The 17,453-nt window shown below is 29.1% G+C and overlaps 2 protein-coding genes and 1 long non-coding RNA gene across 4 annotated transcripts; all 3 read left to right on the top strand.

The window, feature by feature from the left end:
- Positions 1-5: 5 nt before the first annotated feature.
- Positions 6-2,631, top strand: LOC123665935. The gene is made up of 4 exons (XR_006745125.1): positions 6-94; positions 1,318-1,378; positions 2,022-2,080; positions 2,505-2,631. It is a non-coding gene; the product is annotated as an uncharacterized LOC123665935 (long non-coding RNA).
- An 870-nt stretch (positions 2,632-3,501) lies between these two features.
- Positions 3,502-9,096, top strand: LOC123665922 (uncharacterized protein MCAP_0864-like). 2 transcript variants are annotated; one of them, XM_045600151.1, is made up of 4 exons: positions 3,502-3,677; positions 5,157-5,579; positions 6,482-6,682; positions 7,856-9,096. In XM_045600151.1, the coding sequence occupies exons 2-4, from the start codon at positions 5,171-5,173 to the stop codon at positions 8,779-8,781; spliced, it is 1,536 nt and encodes a 511-aa protein (XP_045456107.1). In that variant the 5' UTR covers positions 3,502-3,677; positions 5,157-5,170; the 3' UTR covers positions 8,782-9,096. The 2 variants fall into 2 exon arrangements, with proteins under 2 accessions (XP_045456107.1, XP_045456108.1); XM_045600152.1 differs by lacking the exon at positions 3,502-3,677 and adding an exon at positions 3,829-4,007.
- Positions 9,097-11,175: 2,079 nt separating this feature from the next.
- On the top strand, positions 11,176-15,430 carry LOC123666073. The gene is made up of 6 exons (XM_045600281.1): positions 11,176-11,456; positions 11,619-11,732; positions 12,339-12,397; positions 13,567-13,641; positions 14,128-14,211; positions 15,375-15,430. Exons 2-6 carry the CDS (start codon positions 11,653-11,655, stop codon positions 15,428-15,430), a joined length of 354 nt encoding a protein of 117 aa, XP_045456237.1. The 5' UTR covers positions 11,176-11,456; positions 11,619-11,652.
- Positions 15,431-17,453: the final 2,023 nt, after the last annotated feature.

Genomic DNA, 17,453 nt, shown 5'->3' with positions numbered 1-17,453 from the left:
TTTTAAATTTCTTTTAGTAGGTAATCGATTCGTAACGCACTATCAGGTGATATTCTTTACATGTTGAAGAATGATCTTGAAGTTTTTTTTACGTGTAGGTGTTTAAAATTTTAGCACATGAAAATTATTGGTTTGTTCGTTTGTTCACCTTTTTTTAATTTCAAAGTATTGTAACCTACTTTGTGCGTTATTGATAAGATTATCTTATCACCTCGTATCCTACAATAAGAATCTTAACTGTTGTAATCGGAGTAAAAGGTACTGAGTTCAAAATATATAAAATTAAGTTCACTAAGTGCAAAGATTCTCTGCTGATAAATCTACCACTGGGAGAGTATCCTCATTAGTAATAAAAAACGTGGGAAAGCAGATAGGGACGAAGTTCCTTATTATAAAATATTAATTTCAAGTTCTATTCGAAGTATAAAGAAAATAATTATTCGGGTATAAGTACAATTTTTATTATGATTTTTAATCGATATAAATAAAATAAAAATACTTTACAAAATTATTTCAACACCTTTTTTTTATTTACAATGATTTATAAAAATATATAATAATAATCGAATGATATAATATGATAGCAAACTGCAATAATAATAACATTCATCACGTAGATTATACATTAGACACTGTACAGCCATCATACTACACTATATATAAAAATCTTACGCTTTTTTTTTTACTTTAAGGACGTTTTTTACCGGCTAGGGTACAACTCCACAACGCCCCATAAAGAATTTCATTCCAACAAGTAAAGTCGAGTACTAAGTCTACTACTAACTAGTATAATTCGCAGAACTTTAAACAATAAATAAACGTCAATTCGCTTTCATTGTTCCATATTTGTATAAAAGAGTAAACTTATTCGTTTTACCTCATAAGTAAAATTGTTTAACAACAAGTATTACACAAGTATCAAGATGAAGTACGAAGTTGTATTCTTGGCAGTTATGGTAAGATAGAAGATAGAAGTTGACTCGGTGAACTTCGTAGTGCCGTTTTTTTTTTTAATATATAAAAACTTTTCTTTAACAACAAAACGTAGAATTAATTCGGTGTATTCGTTTGAAAGTTATTTGCGTAGATACATTTCTGGGATTTATTTTTATTTAATTACGACCGTGAGTAAAAAAAAAAAAACAAATTTCGTGGGAATTGATTTTTGTATGATTTTTAAGTAAAACAGAATATTCATTATTGTTGTTGAAGGAAATAGCGAATAAGTTATATTTCGTCAAGTAATTCTTACGAGATTATAGGTAAATCATACGATTAATCTTTATCAATTTTCTATAAGACTATTTATTCTTTCAGGCACTATTCGCCATATACTTTGCAACACCATGCGTGGCAGAGGGAGGCGGATTTAAAGCTAGTATGTACATATTATAATAAAATAGCCGTATAATTTTGTTCAGATAATTATAAATAATTGTGTTTGTTCACAAACGAAAGTAAACCGATTTCAATTTAAGGCCGATTTATACGTAACGTGTTTTTACCCGGACGGAATGGGACGTGAAGTTTTAAAAATATAGTTTTTATAGAAAATGTAAACGAAAATTGGATATGTAACGGATGCACGGACGGGACGGGAACGTGAAACGAACGGAGAGGAATAAATATCGTCGGCGACGATCTTTAGCACGATGTTTACCTTATATACTCTTTGTACGCCCCGTTCCACTTGTGCCCCGCCCCGTCCGTGATTCTGCTGCGTATGCAAAGTAGCTCCGTTCGTTCCGGAGAACTAAAGTAGGGAAACACGTGCATACATGCACGTAGGTACTTGTGATACTAAAATTTTATTACACAAACATGTCATTATAACGTCACTAATAGGCTATTTGAGACACGATTAAATTAACTGAAATGAAAGCCAATTCTTTACAAAATCTGCTTATACAAGAGAACTTGAATGAAGTAAGTTTCTTTTCCTGAGATTGGAAGAGAATGATCCTGGACTGCGAAAAGCAATCACTTTGTATATTTATTATAAATCTTTGTTTTGTTTTCAGTGGAAGATGTTTTCAACAAAACAATCGAAAAACCGATGTCGATGTTCAAACAATATATGGTGATTGTTTATTTTTTGTCGAAACTTACTTAGGGGTAGTCTGTTAATCACGTGAGGGTCTACTGGTCCGAAAAATGGGATGGGTGGGACTGTATTTAGATATCACGTGAACCAATTTTTGGGTGTGGGAGGAAGTAATTTAAAATTTTACCAAAGGGTACGACAATGCCATTCCTGCGGTCGCTAACCAATCCAGCGTGGTGACTATGGGCAAAACACGTGAGTTCACGCCGTTTTTGGTGTGAGCTTGGGGAGACCTATGTCCAGCAGTGGACTGCGATAGGCTGAAGTGGTGCAGATGATGTTACCAAAGGAAGTAGGGGGTCAATAAGTTGTTAAACAACATCACGTGATAAATGGACATACCCTATAAATACAAATAGTATTAGTCTAGTTTAATTTAACACATCTATTTTTTTTTTAGTTTGGTGCTTAAATGAAACGAAAATCAAGAAAGCGTCGACGAAAACATTCAACAGTACTCGATGAAATATTGTTTAAAGTTGTCCTGCAGTTATTTCAAAATTAATAAATATTTTTAGTTGTTATTATACTTTATTTTATTTAAAAACTTTAACCTATATATTTAGAAAATTTAATACACCAATAATTAGCACAAAAAAGTGTTTGTACTTATGTACGCATGTAAGAAGTTATACTTCATTGGCTAGCTAACACTACGTTGCTAAGTGACTCCTTTTTCGTTGACTAACTAACTTCAGGCCTCAGGGTGCAAGCTTTTTATGACAGTGTGCGTGCACCGTAATATAACAAAATAGTCTGTATACAAGAAACGTTTTACGACGTTTCTAGCATATTCTTTACAACTTTACAAGTATGTTGTGTCTGTCAAGAAACCATCAGACAACTTTATTATTATTTATTTATTTACCTAGCTAATTTAAATATATATTTTCTTGATTATTCTTTATCCCCCAATGATATATTAAATAGTTTCCCCTGTCGTCGTAGAAACGTCAGTGACACGAATCCTGCGCATTAACTACTAGTATTTTAGTAGGTGATACAATTATGACTTCGCGTGTTGACTCACGCAAACCTTCATATTTAAAAAAAGCTTAATAATTTTATATTTTTAGATTTTAATATGTTATTTAAAAATTATTGCAGAAATTTGCTATTTCAAAATAATAAGCTGTAAATATAAATATTTCATTATGACAAGTAAAAGAATACATAATTTTTATTTTTTCATATTTTTTTAAGGTTATGCTTACTCAACAAAAAACATTAATAGTTGCTTTAAATCAATATACAACACAAAATGTGTACTTAATTTAAAAATTACACACACAATTAAATGTTTTATAAAATAGCAGAATAGTAACTTAAAGTGACAAAGTTCTATATCCCTTTACCGAACGTATGGGGTTACTATTATTAAAAAATAACGTATTTGTAAAGATTCTTTACCTTACTTTGAAAAGGTTCTTGAAATGTTCCGTAATTCTCTACAGAATGCAAGTCTGTGTTATTTTGTAATATAAATTTGTGAAATTCGTCTTCCAGTTTGAAATATCTTCTATATGTTCTTGTACAGTATTATATATAATTCCTAATATTAATACTACTACAGGTAAATAAAATTATCTTTATACTTATTAATAATCTTATGTAGATTTTGTATGTATATTCTTTAACATTGATTAAAATTTTGTACGATTTCGTAAAATTTAAAATTCATAGACGTGTTTTTATAAAATACAATGCTTTTGCGAAACGGTGTTATTCTAAAACATATTGAATAATATGAAGCAGATTTAGTGTCATGCGTTTTATAATTTAATTATATTTTTAACTATGTTATATAGGTTTGAAGATATGTAGTAACTACTTAGTATGTTGTTACGTACATTCACATATAAAACTAAAAAATCAAAACTTTAAAGAGTAAAATTGAATGTAGGTACGTAATTTAAAAAAATTATGCAATGTTTTCTATTTAACATTAATTTATTTATTTACGTGGGACAACTTAATTTTAAAAGTTTTATCTTGAACATGTGCTTACATAAGTACATATTTTCAAATAATAGATTTGGCTATCTAATGATACTGTTGTATGTAGAAATATAAACATACGTTATTGGTATATGCAAAAAAGCAAAGCAGATCATCAGAATTGATTGTAAATGTTTAAAATAATGTGAATTTTTAATAATATCATCATTTTTATACTTTTATAATAAAATTGTTATTAGTAATCCGAACTATTCAAATTAATGGAAATATGAGCACATACTACAATTAAATTATTTTAAAATAAAAAATACTAATTATTGTGGTCCATCATAAATTATTCTTTTCCCATTTCATAAATATATTAAGAATTAAATGTTAAATTAAGGGTTGACATATCAGTAAAGATGAAGAACTAAATTACCAAATAAGTCTATATTAAAAAATAAATTGGCTTAGGATAAGAATAAGAAATCATATCTTAATAATTAATTTAACCTTTTTTATACAAAACTCATTAGAACTTAGCTCCAAATCCACTCTGCCTTAGGACTTACTCAAACAGTGGCTAATTATGTTTTATAAGATAAATTTACACCAACTATTTGTAATGTACTTATATAATAATCATAATACATAATACTCTTTATTGTACGCCATTATTGGTAGATTCAGCTTGTAACGTCCCACTGCTGGGCACAGGCCTCTTTCTCCATGTAGGAAAAGGGTTGGCACTTCATCCACTGCGCTATATGATACACTCTCTACTATACTAATAGTAGAGAGTGTATCACCAGTTGCTATCAGTCATGTCTAAGATAATCCCGGTGACCAATGACTTAACATGTTCTCCATTGCTGCATACCTTTTATAGAATAAAAATAGTATATTCAAAGGAAAAAGTACTAAGATGGTCATAGCGCTAAAAAAAAGACCAGAATCTTTAGGTATTGGACCACATAGAAAATGTGGTTGGGTAGTGTACATATATGAAAGTATTATGAAACATTAATATTAAAAAATTTAGAATTAAGTACAATGAAATATATAATAGATATATTGTTATTGTATTTAAATTATTTTTAATATATTACAGGAAAGACATTCATAATGTCAGTTAAAAGTTCAAAACCGGAGAAAAAGAAACCCAGAGCGATGCCAGTCGAGACAATAGTAACGCGCTTTAAATCAGCGCAACAGAAACAACTAGCAAACCAATCGAAAACAACAAAAGAACAGAAAAACACGAAATCAAAAAATGTACAATTGATAAAAAGTCCAGAACGTAAATCTGTACGACAGAAGAAAGTGCGTCAGAAAATAACTAAAACACCGGAAAAGCCTATCGTTATTAAGGACAAAGTTGAAGAAATCAAAGTTGAGAGTAAGGAGTACTATCCAAATAAATTAAAGAGAAAATTTTTAAATGCTAAAAAGTTTCTCGCTCCGAAGCACAGTTTCAAAGTCATCTGCGGAATGAATAGTCTGAATAAACGGAAACTACACATACCACAAAGAGGTAATAATTTTTAAAAATGGTAAATATATTCGATGCACACTCATGGTTGTCTGTTCCTAAAGTAAGCAACTGAATTGTGTTGTAGGTAACAGCCGACTGGTATAAAAATATTTCATAATGAATTTACATACAAATAATATATAAATCAATAAAGGTATATTACAACCAGACTCAGAATCGGATTCAAACACTTATGGAGCTTGAGGGTGACGGCAAACTCCCAATGAGCTAGTTGAGAAAAAGAGAGCCGTAGTAAAAGCTACAAAAACCTGTATACACTTTATCACTATGTAGGTCAAAGTTTAAGCTATTAATGCGGCGTCAACTCTCTGGTCCTGTCTTGTAATTTGCTGATAAAGCTATCTGGCATATATTATTATTATTTTTTTATGTCACTAGGTCGGCAAACAAGCGTACAGCTCACCTGATGGTAAGCGATTACCGTAGCCTATAGACGCCTGCAACACCAGAAGCATCGCAAGCGCGTTGCTGACCCAATCCCCCTGGAGCTCTGGTCACCTTACTCACCAACAGGAACACAATACTGCTTGAAAACAGTATTATTTTGCTGTGATCTTCTATAAGGTCGAGGTACTACCCCAGTCGGGCTGCTCTGTATTTTGAGCAGGATATTCCTGCTGTGCCCTACCTCAAATTAACATATAACAGTATCTAACAGTTAAAAGTATGACATATTATTCTTTATTACCAAACTCCACTTAATTGATCAAATGTTAATTCCGAAGTTACAGTTTATAAATTAAGGTGAAACCGTTCCCCATCTTTCCCTGAGATGATGAAATAGAGCTGATGCTGATGATCAAGATATTTTTGTATATACTATCTTAAAAACAATATTATAATTTAATTCTACGTATAATTAAGATTACATATGTTTTCAGATGCGGAATACATGAAAGAGGAAATGAAACACCCTTGTCAAGATACAAACAAATTAAAAGAGAAACAGCCAGAAATAAGTATTGTTGATATGGTCAGGATTATTGAAGAAAATGATAGTCTAGATGATGAAGATCTCCTTGAAATTCTAACGTGCCCAAGTCCTGTGTGGTGGGAGGAAACACCTGATGGTTATTTCGAAGGTAAGTGCAATACACTGTCGCGCTTAGGTAAAGGTGTTAATCATCATTTACTGCTTTTTAACCGACTTCCAAAAAAAGAGGAGGTTCTCAATTCGATTGTTTTTTTTTAAGAAATTTTAGTTGGGTGGATCGGTTTCGATGATTTTTATTTTAATCGCAAAGATGTTGCGTTTCAAGTGGTTCCATTTAATTTTAATTGAGATCTATCAACTACTTTTCGAGTTATATCTTATAATCCGTTGTTGCTTGACTATTATTTCGTCGACCTACGTTGTATTAAACCGGAATAACTTTTTACTGGGTGTACCGATTTTGATGATTCAAATTTGAATCGAAAACTGATACTTGTCTTGGGGTCCCATTTAAATTTGATCGAGATCTGATGAATACTTTGTGAGTAATCTTTGATAACGCGTATTTACTTCCGTTGCATTACGTGTCGATATAATTGATTTTTGGGAATTGGTTTTTTTTTCATTTGCGAGCAAACACAATTATTTAAAACATTTGATTTTGAACATTTATTTTATTACTTGCAATATGGGAATATTGTCACCCTTTTGTGACCCCCTAACAAATATTACGTCTCAAATACTAGGCCCTCCCCGATAAATTATTTCGTGATTAAAAATAGCATACAGGTTAATAATTTGATTTCTTCATAAGTATACTAGTTGACCCCGCAAATCGATTCTCAGACATAACCGATATGCACACAAAATTTCATAAAAATTGGTCCAGCCGTTTCGGAGGAGTTTGGTAACTAACATTGTGAAATGAATACAATTGGGTTGTTTTTTACTTTCGCGATTATTGGCTTAGATTTACGATTTCCGATTTTTTCTCAGACATAATTTTTTGAAGTGAAATTTCTTTAGGCGCATGAAGGTAAAATTTTTACGGATGAAACGGCAAAGTTTTGATGAAATGGCAACGTTTTGATGAAACGGCAACTTTTTGATGAAACGGCAACGTTTTTGACGACGGCGCTGGGACGGAAATCTAAAGCTTTAGATTTGTATAAATATAAACGAGACTTAAAAATTAGTTTGCCAAAGAAGTTTCACTTCTGACATGTGTATTTTATACGCACGCACTTTTTTTTTTAATATGTGTATATCATTAAACTAAGAAATTATTTGGTATAATAATTGGGACTCTTTCTTGTTACAGAACCATTATTTTCTCACCCTCAAATCTTAGACAAACAATTAAACAAAATTGATGAGCAAACAGATAAAGAAGAAATGAACAAAATTAATATCAAAAAAGAGCAAATACATAAAAAAGAATCAAATAACAACACGGATATAATAAAAATTGAATCAATAAATGTAAATATTAATAATAAAGACAAAAGCTTTATAAATAAACGTTGTAAACTAGAAGCTTTACTTGGTAATATAAAAAATAAAACGAGACCGATTATAAATGAAGAAACATACAGTAACGTAACAGAAGATAAGGTCAGACATATAAATAAGAAAAGAAAAGTTGACAAGGAGAAAAGTAGAGAAAAATCGAATTCGGAAAGTATTGAAGAAGAATATCTCGAATTCCATGATGATGAAATTTTAAAACAATTAGAAAATATAAACATACCAACGGAATTGACTGAAAGAAGAGAAGAATTGGTCAATCATAATCAAGAGTCAATAACAATAAAAAAAGAGTCAAAGTCGAGAAGAGAATCGTGTAGTATTGATGATATGACGGAAGAATATCTAGACCTGAGCTTACTCGATGATGAAGTCAACAGTGATGAACTGATAGAAAATTCATCATCGATTAATAAAAATAACTCAAAAGACAATGAGTTGGTAACTGTCTACAAAATACTGAATTCAGATGAAAATACAGACAGAAAAGTTAGTAAAATAAATTCTTATTATAAGTGCAAGAAAAATAAGACGAAAGTTTCAAAAAGCAAAGATACAAACAATCAACTTTCAAAAGATAATTTGACTGATTCTGAAAATAGATCAATAATTATATCAGAGTCTGAAAAAGTCAAGTACTGCTTAGTCTGTTCCTCTATCTTCAATACTGATAATTGTAATTATTGTTTAGGAAAAAATTTAAAACGTAAAACGAGCTAATTTTTCTCAATCCAGTTTAGATTTTTAAGTTAAAAAAAAAAAAAAAAAACTTCGCTTGTATACCTCATAACGTGTGCTTATATAGCCTGGTGTGATATACCTATAGGTTTCTCTAGACAATTGTAGCAATTGTTCTGCCTATTTTTAGCTATAATGTGTTGTTGATAGTCCAGATGTTCATACTGGTTTTGTCCACATTTATATTTATGTCATCTATTCATTATAGATCATGATGTGATTTTATATAGCATATGTTACATCTGGATAGTGTAATCTATATATTTACTGTAATACATAATAAACACAATCAGTTGTTTCATATCTTCTCAATTATAAGCAGTTGACTGATAATTTTTTTGTGATTTGTATGGTAACTAACCTTTTTTTATTTCATCAAGAAACACGCAAGTAAGCGACAGTAATTTATAATTAAATGTATGACTCTATGAATTTTAACGAATTCGTCTTAGCTTTGTTATTCGACAATTTTTTTGTCATTTAAGCTTGTGATATGTATGAAAACTAAATATTTGTAATAAACTAGAACTTTGTAACACGGTTGTGATGAAAATTGATTATACAATTGTACGGGATTTATGTATATACTTGCTATGATATATTATAGCCTGTAGGCTTAACTACGTTTAGTTAAAACCATATATTTTGTAAATGAAATCACATGTAGTCAATTTTTTTTTATAAATACGAAGGGCCTGTTTCGTCTGTTGATGATATAGCTATCTGGTAGATAACGGTATCCAATAGATAAAGGTATGATATATTTTTTTATTCACCATCAGTCCTTTTCCTACATGCTGCACCAGTGAAACCGGACCTAAGATCTTGTTTTACCTCCTGCTGATAAAGGCTATCAGGGACTTAAATGTGAGATGAACTTATGAAATAAATGTGCTACATCTAGTTTATGTAGATTGAAATACAATCAGGTACTCGAGTTCTAAATGAATTTTAGTGTTTAGATTTTTTTTGGATAGTTTGAGGAAATTTTATTAAAATACTTTTTGTCGGATTATCGTTGTTTAAATAATGTTTTGTTAAACACATTTTAATATACTTTTACTAAAGCTTCAATTCTTTATTAACTGTTTTTTTTTTAAATATAGAACAAGAAAAAATATAAAATAAACATTTTATGTAAATAAATGTTGAAATTTTCGTAGCAAAATGTAATTTAACTTTGTATAAATATAAAATCTCAATAAGGTTAAGGAAAAAATAAAATTATGGACTAAAATCTTAAGTTTCTGTTATTTTCTTTAATTTTTTCCCAGCCCATAATTCTTATAATTGTGTTGCTCGTAAACGAAAAAAAAAACCGACTTTAATTACATCGACAAGTACAACAACGTAAGTAGACGAAAAATAGTCAAGTAAATACGTGTTATCAAAGATTACTCAAAAAGAAGTCATCAGATCGACCAAGGCAAGCACAAGCTTTGGATAAAAAAAAGAATTATCAAAATCGGTCCACCCAGTAAAAAGTTACGAGGTAACACACAAAAAGAATGTAGAATTGAGAATCTCCTTTTTTGACGTCGGTTTAAAATAAAATGTTTCATATTTTGTTTTGAAATCAATTCCTTTAAGATTTGTAGTATCGCTGTATCGCGTATCATTATTGAAAGGTCGGTAATAGATTTTTGTGATTTTATGTGATTGAAAATCCAGACTACAAAGGCCTCGAAGGTACACATATTTTATTAACCCAGAGTTGGTGAACAAGCGTACCGCCTACCTGATGTCAAGCGGTTACCGTAGCCTGAAGAAGCCTGCTATACCCGGACAATTACCCTTCTGTCCACACAGCGCAACCCCAGTAGAAGCTCTACCTTACTCACCACAGTTTGGGGATGCGGAGGAACAAGGTGTTCAGTTCCTCGTAGGCCATCGCAAAGAGAGGATTCTCCGACCAGACGGGTATTGTGTCTCAAAGAGTACTTATGTTATGTCTGGTACTGCCCCGACGGTTCATGTGGGGTTCTTGTATATACTCAATCGCTCTGATAACTTTGATATCGCGACCAGGCTTGCCAGAAAGCTTTGATTCAAGTAGCCCCATCTATGATCGAAAGTCGCAAACTGCTTAGGAGTCGCCTCGCCCTATCTATGATCGAAAGTCGCAAAATATTCTTAGGAGTCGCCCAATGAAAGTTTGAAAATACACTAGCATCTGTCATCTGTCTGAAAAAAAATATTAAATTTAAGGAAGCTTATTGGGACATTAAAAAAAAAAACAATATTTTTTGTAACGGTTTTTGTACTTTTAACTTGTTGCCAACGCTGAGGATTAAAAAGAGCCTAATTTGCGACTTGTCACCCAAACTTAAAAAAAGGAGCGTATCCATGAAAAAAATCGCCCAATTCGCGACTAACAGTAGGGCGACACTTTTTTTGCTATACTTTGTATACCAAACTTGAATTTTTATATAAATTGGCAAAATTGTACGTCAAAATGAAAAAATTTAAACGTCGGAAACGTCGTAATTGTCAAATTTTGACTCGAACAATTATTTCCTAACCGCCATATTATATTGCAACCACCGAGTAACCACGCCCGGAATTTTGGATTTTTAGTTTTTTCTGCATATATATTTTCTGAGCCCTAATACTTTATTGTGAGAATATTATTCGTCGCTTCTAGGGATTTACTATGGGTTTTATTTGACCCTGAATCATTGGTCTTTTTGGTCGAACGAAGTAATTTTGCTTTTGAAAATAAGTTCTTAATATCTATATCAACAGAAAATAATAGTATTTTATAGTTATACCTATATTTTTATTACTTATACTATATTTTTCTGTTTTCATTCCTTTAGAAAATACAGTGAAACGTAATGTGAGATATCAAAAATGTACTATTTGTGGTCTAAAGAGGACCCCTGGACTGGAGCCAATGTATTTTTGAAGAAGTTTCCACTTGATCCAGATCGGTTAGTGTAAATATTACTATGCTCTGTGGTGTTAACAATAGAACAATACAATATTTAAATAAATTCTACTTAAAATCTTTATAATAGTAAATAGCTAACTGTAGTAATAAAGTAACATTAAAGTATTATACATACTTATGTATACTAGAAAACTAGTTGTAGACTATGTAAAATTTAAACTTTTAATTTAAATTGACGATTAAAATTCTACTCTCAGGTGTCGTTCTTGGGTCAAAGCAGTTGGGAATGAAGACTGCTTACATACCCGTTAAAAAATTGCATGAAATTAAATATTTGTGTGGATATCACTTTGAAAAAAAGTATTTTAATACAAAGGGCAATAGATTAATTAAAAATGCTATTCCAACATTAAATTTGCCACAACCATTGGATGACAGTCTTTTGGTAGATTTTCCTTTATATGGTGAAGAAAAAGAAAAATCTCAAGTCTTGAAAGGTGCAAATTTTTTTTATATGTTTATGATAATTATAAATTACATTACAATTATTTTTTCTCGATGTTCTTGTTTAGCTATTTGTCTAGCCTTATTTCTGGTTCATAATATGTTAATTGATGTTTATGATAAATTCTTTTTTATTTTCTAGTTTTCAAGATATAACAAATTCAGAGAATGTGCAATGGAATGAAAATATTTTATCTAAAAGTGAGTAAACTACTTTATTATATTATATTTATTTGTTATGTTGTTAGAAGTAACAAGTGTTTTTAAGAGGTACAGCATCTTGTTAGTTCATGTTTGGTTATGTAATATATTTTTAATGATGGATAAAATTAAGATTTTTATTGTTAATTAAATGAACTTACTTATAATTTTAATAACTTGCTGTTGCAAGTCTTATACATTTTTAATAAATGACAAAAAGTTTTCTTGAAAACAATGTCTTGTTTCCAAAACTCTGTCTTACTAAGTATGTACTGGAAATTAAAAAAATAAATAAAGATGAGATTATATAAAAGTCATACAAATGTTCACAATTGTACTGTATAGAAAAAGATAATTTTTAAATATATTTTGTACTGATAATGGCAGTACAATCTCAGTTGTAATAAATATCATATAATAGATTATTGTTAGTCAATGTTCTAAAAAATCATCTGACATATATTTAATTTATTATTTATACATTTACCTAAATAATATTGGCCCTTAGATATCAGATATCTAAGTCTGATTGATATACATATCGCTGATAAAATGAGAGATATATGTAAAACACTTTCTGAGAATCTTTAATATCTTTTAACACATATATGCAACGATTCACAACATATGATACAAATGATCCAATGCAGTATAAGATTTTTAGTTTTATTTTTCTATAAAATGATTATGAATAACACCTTCGGAAAATAATCATTTTCATCTTCTATATAACAAGATAAGTAATCATTAACTTTAATTTTAAAATAAAAATAATTTCATATCAAATTTATACTATTAGTATAAAGCTGAAGAGTTTGTTTTCTTGAACGCGCTAATCTCTGGACTTACTGGACCAATTTGAATTTTTTTTCAGTATTTGATAGCCCATTTATCAAGGAAGGCTAGGGCTATAGGCTATATATTATCACGCAAAGACCAATAAGAGTGGAGCACCAATGAAGAATGTTTCAAAATCGGATTTTTTCCTTCTGAGACCTTCCCCAGCTAGCCCAAAGTAACTATTCCACGCGGAAAAAGTTGCGGGTAGAAGCTAGTAGAAAATAAAATTCAAATAATTTAAGTGTGAGTAAATAATGGAAAATGTAAAAAAAAAAATTAACAAGTAATAGATACTAGATATATTTAGATATTGTACTACTATTTTTCAGATGCTGAATACAGCTTTCTCCCTTTGCCCTCTACTTCGCAGGCACCACAAGGACTTACTTTTGAAAAAACACTAGGTAAGAATAACAAATGAAAATTTCACATTTTTGAGTACATAAAACATCAACAAGTAACATGTCTACTATAAGCATATAGCTAACTAGCATTTAATTTTATGACACAAGTTCACTTTATTATATAAAATATTTCTCTAACTGTATATGTTACTACATAGATAATTATAAGCAACTAAAACATTTTTATGTATTAATTTTTTTTTAAATGTTTATTTGTTTCAAAATTGAATTTTATACATTTAGATGAGTAGCCTGTTATTCCAGTTGTGCTGGTTCTATTTTCTGCTCCGGGGGTTGTAGGTTCGATTCCTGCCTGAGTCTGGGTGTATTACTATACATAATTATGTTATAATTTATATATATATATGCATGTTGGTTGTTGTCTATAAAACAAGTGTTAAGTTGCTTACCTTAGGAAAAGACAACCGTGTGTATGTGTTAAAGATATTTATTTATTATTGTTCACTTTTATCAATGTAATTACAGTTTCCCAGAATGAATCAGTAGAAAATGTTAAAGTTCCTGTTCGCAACTATGAAAGAATTGTGGGAAAACCTAATAGAAATAGAGGTATAATTTTCAACAATCTTTTAATGTAGCAAAGAACGTAATTCAGTATAGTTCTTTGTAGCCTACTCCTTTTTAAATTATTTTTATTGAAATTATTTTCAAATCATAATTTACAACTTCAACTACAAGGGATTAAGTTGTGGTAGTTTTTAATGTAGTTATGTGGTAGACTATGTAAATAGTAGTAGTTAGTATCTATCCATAATATATATATATATATATATATATATATATATACACACTGCAGGCCAATATATAATGCCAATATATATGTATATATGCCCTGAATATTGTTATAAAGAAAAAAAAAACATTTATTCTGTTGCACATAACATTTATTACTATTACAGTGTGTTAGTTTAATACATTAATATAATTCTATGAAAATAAAGCTAATCCGAAGTGGTCTCCATTGGCTGCAATACACTTAAAAGTTGAGGCCAGTTATTAATAGAAGCACACACTCTTTCTATGGGAAAATTATTTATTTCATTATACCTATGAATAGCCCGGTACACATTTGACTATTATCAAGCATATGAGAGTCAAATCAATTTTTAATTATACTGCTTCAATAATTTACATTTTATAAATCAAAAGTTTGCTTAGTTTTGTTAAATATGCATTAACATTAATGTTTAACAGTTTCATTTATCTATATTTTATACATTTATATTTATACATTTATATATATTTCGATATTATACTATTAAAGTATGGTATAGTTTAAAAAATAGAATGACAAAATAATTTATTTAGTTATAGCTCTTTCCTTAGTAATCAAATACGTATATTTTATTGTTATAATATTTCAAGTAAATTGAAGAAAAAGGAAAAAAAATAATAATTACATTCAATGATTCCAATTGTATCATGCAATGGGCATTCCTTTGTCGTATACTTGTGTTATTATTTAAAGCAAAATTAAATACATATTAAACTGTAACGATCACTAATAAAATATATCAATATTAGCGTTGTTTAATATTGAAATAAAAATAATAAATGTATCTTAATATAATAAAAGCAATAAATTATTTTATAATATTATATTTAAGTAAAAATTTATGAAATTAAAGGAATAGATCACATTATACATAATATTGTATACTTTCAACACAAAAAAATGTATATATAATAACAGGATTTTTTTTAAATTTCAGATTCTACATTAACTGAACGTGAGAAGATCCTGCTGAGTCATTTGACTCAAACTTAATTAAGCTTAAAGCGTTAGGCAGTCGAAATGCGAACTGTGAGGAAGACACTAATAAATTGTTTGTAGCTTATAACGATATTAGCGGGGTCCGCACTGACATGCCTAATAGAAATAATAATGATGACATTCAAGTTGTTGATGAGATAGTTTATCCTGTTTTGTCTTTGCCCAATGAAATCGATTTCTTTTTATATGAAAATGATTTATGTAACTTTTTGGAGCAGCCAGTATTATATGTTAGTGGTTATTTAGCTGCAAAATTATTAGATAGAACGAAATGTCAGAAATGTAAAGATTCGTTAAAAGTTGATAAACCAGTAGACAACTTAAACAATTATATTAGTTTTAAAGAATGGTGGAAAGATTCGAGCTCATTGTGCTTGCCTTCTGAACCTTTATGTCATTTTGTAAACAAGAGCCAAATTCATTTCAAAGCTATTATATCTCAGGACTTACAAATTAAAAATATAAAGCAGTAGACTAGTTTGCAATTAAGTAATGAGCATTTTATAGAAAAAAACAAATCAATTAATTCATAATCTTTGTTTATTATTCATTAGAAAATCATGTAAAGACAAAAATATACAATTAGAATAATGTGATCAAGACAAAGCTTAGATAACAATTTTTAAGATTCTTGTTGAATATTTATATTTATATTGTCTGTACTATAAAACAATGTTTGTAGAAAACATACATATTGGCAGTTCTTCTTGACATCTAATGTCTTTGCAATGTTTTTTGTTTTCCAAGTTTTTAAATTTGTATATTTTACCTTAGAAACAAAAAAAAAAAATTTCCGCTGTGGCTTCGCCCACATAGATTACGCGATTTTCGCTATTTCGTTTTCTCCCATAATCCGCTGTTCGTTTATCCACATACCATTAAATGGCGTACATGGAATTGTAGCATCCCGTGAAAGAATTTTTAAAATCGGTAGTACTTTATGGAATTACCTACTACAAACATTTAATAATACAAAAATAAGAATTTAGAAGATTACTCTAAATATGTTCTTATTATGTTTGTAAATCATTATGTTTTTTATCTGTATGCCTAGGATCATTATATAACGCTTTTCAGAATTGTTTTTACTTAGACAATATCTGTAAATATGTTTATGTTATGTTTGTTTGTTATTTACTGTATGTCGGATCGTTACATATGTAACGTTTAAAAATTTTAGATTTTTGTGAATATGTTATGAGTCAAATTCATCGTCTTGGTTGTTATTGATTGATAATTACTGTTTTGCGAGATCATTTCATTTGTATCACTTTTTAAGAGTTGATTTTTTTGTGACTATGCTACGTTAAGTGTTAAATCATGTTGTTTGTTAATTTTTGATAATTACTATTTGTTACTATTTAAGTTGTTTTGTTAATATTTTTTTTTATGCTTTAAAATCACCTTTTTTGTTATTGGCTGACAATTACTATTAGAAACTATTTAATTTGTTTTGTAAATGTTTGTTATGCTTTTAAATCATCTTTTTTGTTATTGTTACTTACTGTTCCGCGGGTTGCAGGTTCGATTCCCGCCTGAGATTGAATGTACTACGTGTATTTATATATATATATATATATATATATATATATATATATATATATATATATATTATTTCTGTTTATTTATTTCAAAAAATGTACAGTCAGTTGTTACCTGTAACACAAGCATTAAGTTGCTTAACATAGGAATATATGACTGTGTGTATGTTATAAGATAATAATAATAATAATACACTTTATTGTACACCAAAAACAGAAATAATACATATCAAAGAAAAAAAAAAAAAAGATATTTATTTATTTATTTTAATTTGTTTTATAAAGAAGTTTATGTTATGTTTGTAAATCATCTATGTTATAAGATTTATATTATATTTATTCATATTTATTGATTTTAATTTGTTTTATAAATAAGTTTATGTTATGCTTGTAAATCATCTATGTTATAAGATATTATATTATATTTATTTATTTTAATTTGTTTTGTAAATAAGTTTATGTTATGCTTGTAAATC

The sequence above is a fragment of the Melitaea cinxia genome, chromosome 25 (genome assembly GCF_905220565.1).
Source record: "Melitaea cinxia chromosome 25, ilMelCinx1.1, whole genome shotgun sequence".
NCBI lineage: Eukaryota > Metazoa > Arthropoda > Insecta > Lepidoptera > Nymphalidae > Melitaea > Melitaea cinxia.
Note: the sequence above shows the minus strand (reverse complement) of the source record. Positions and strands in the feature narration are given on the sequence as shown.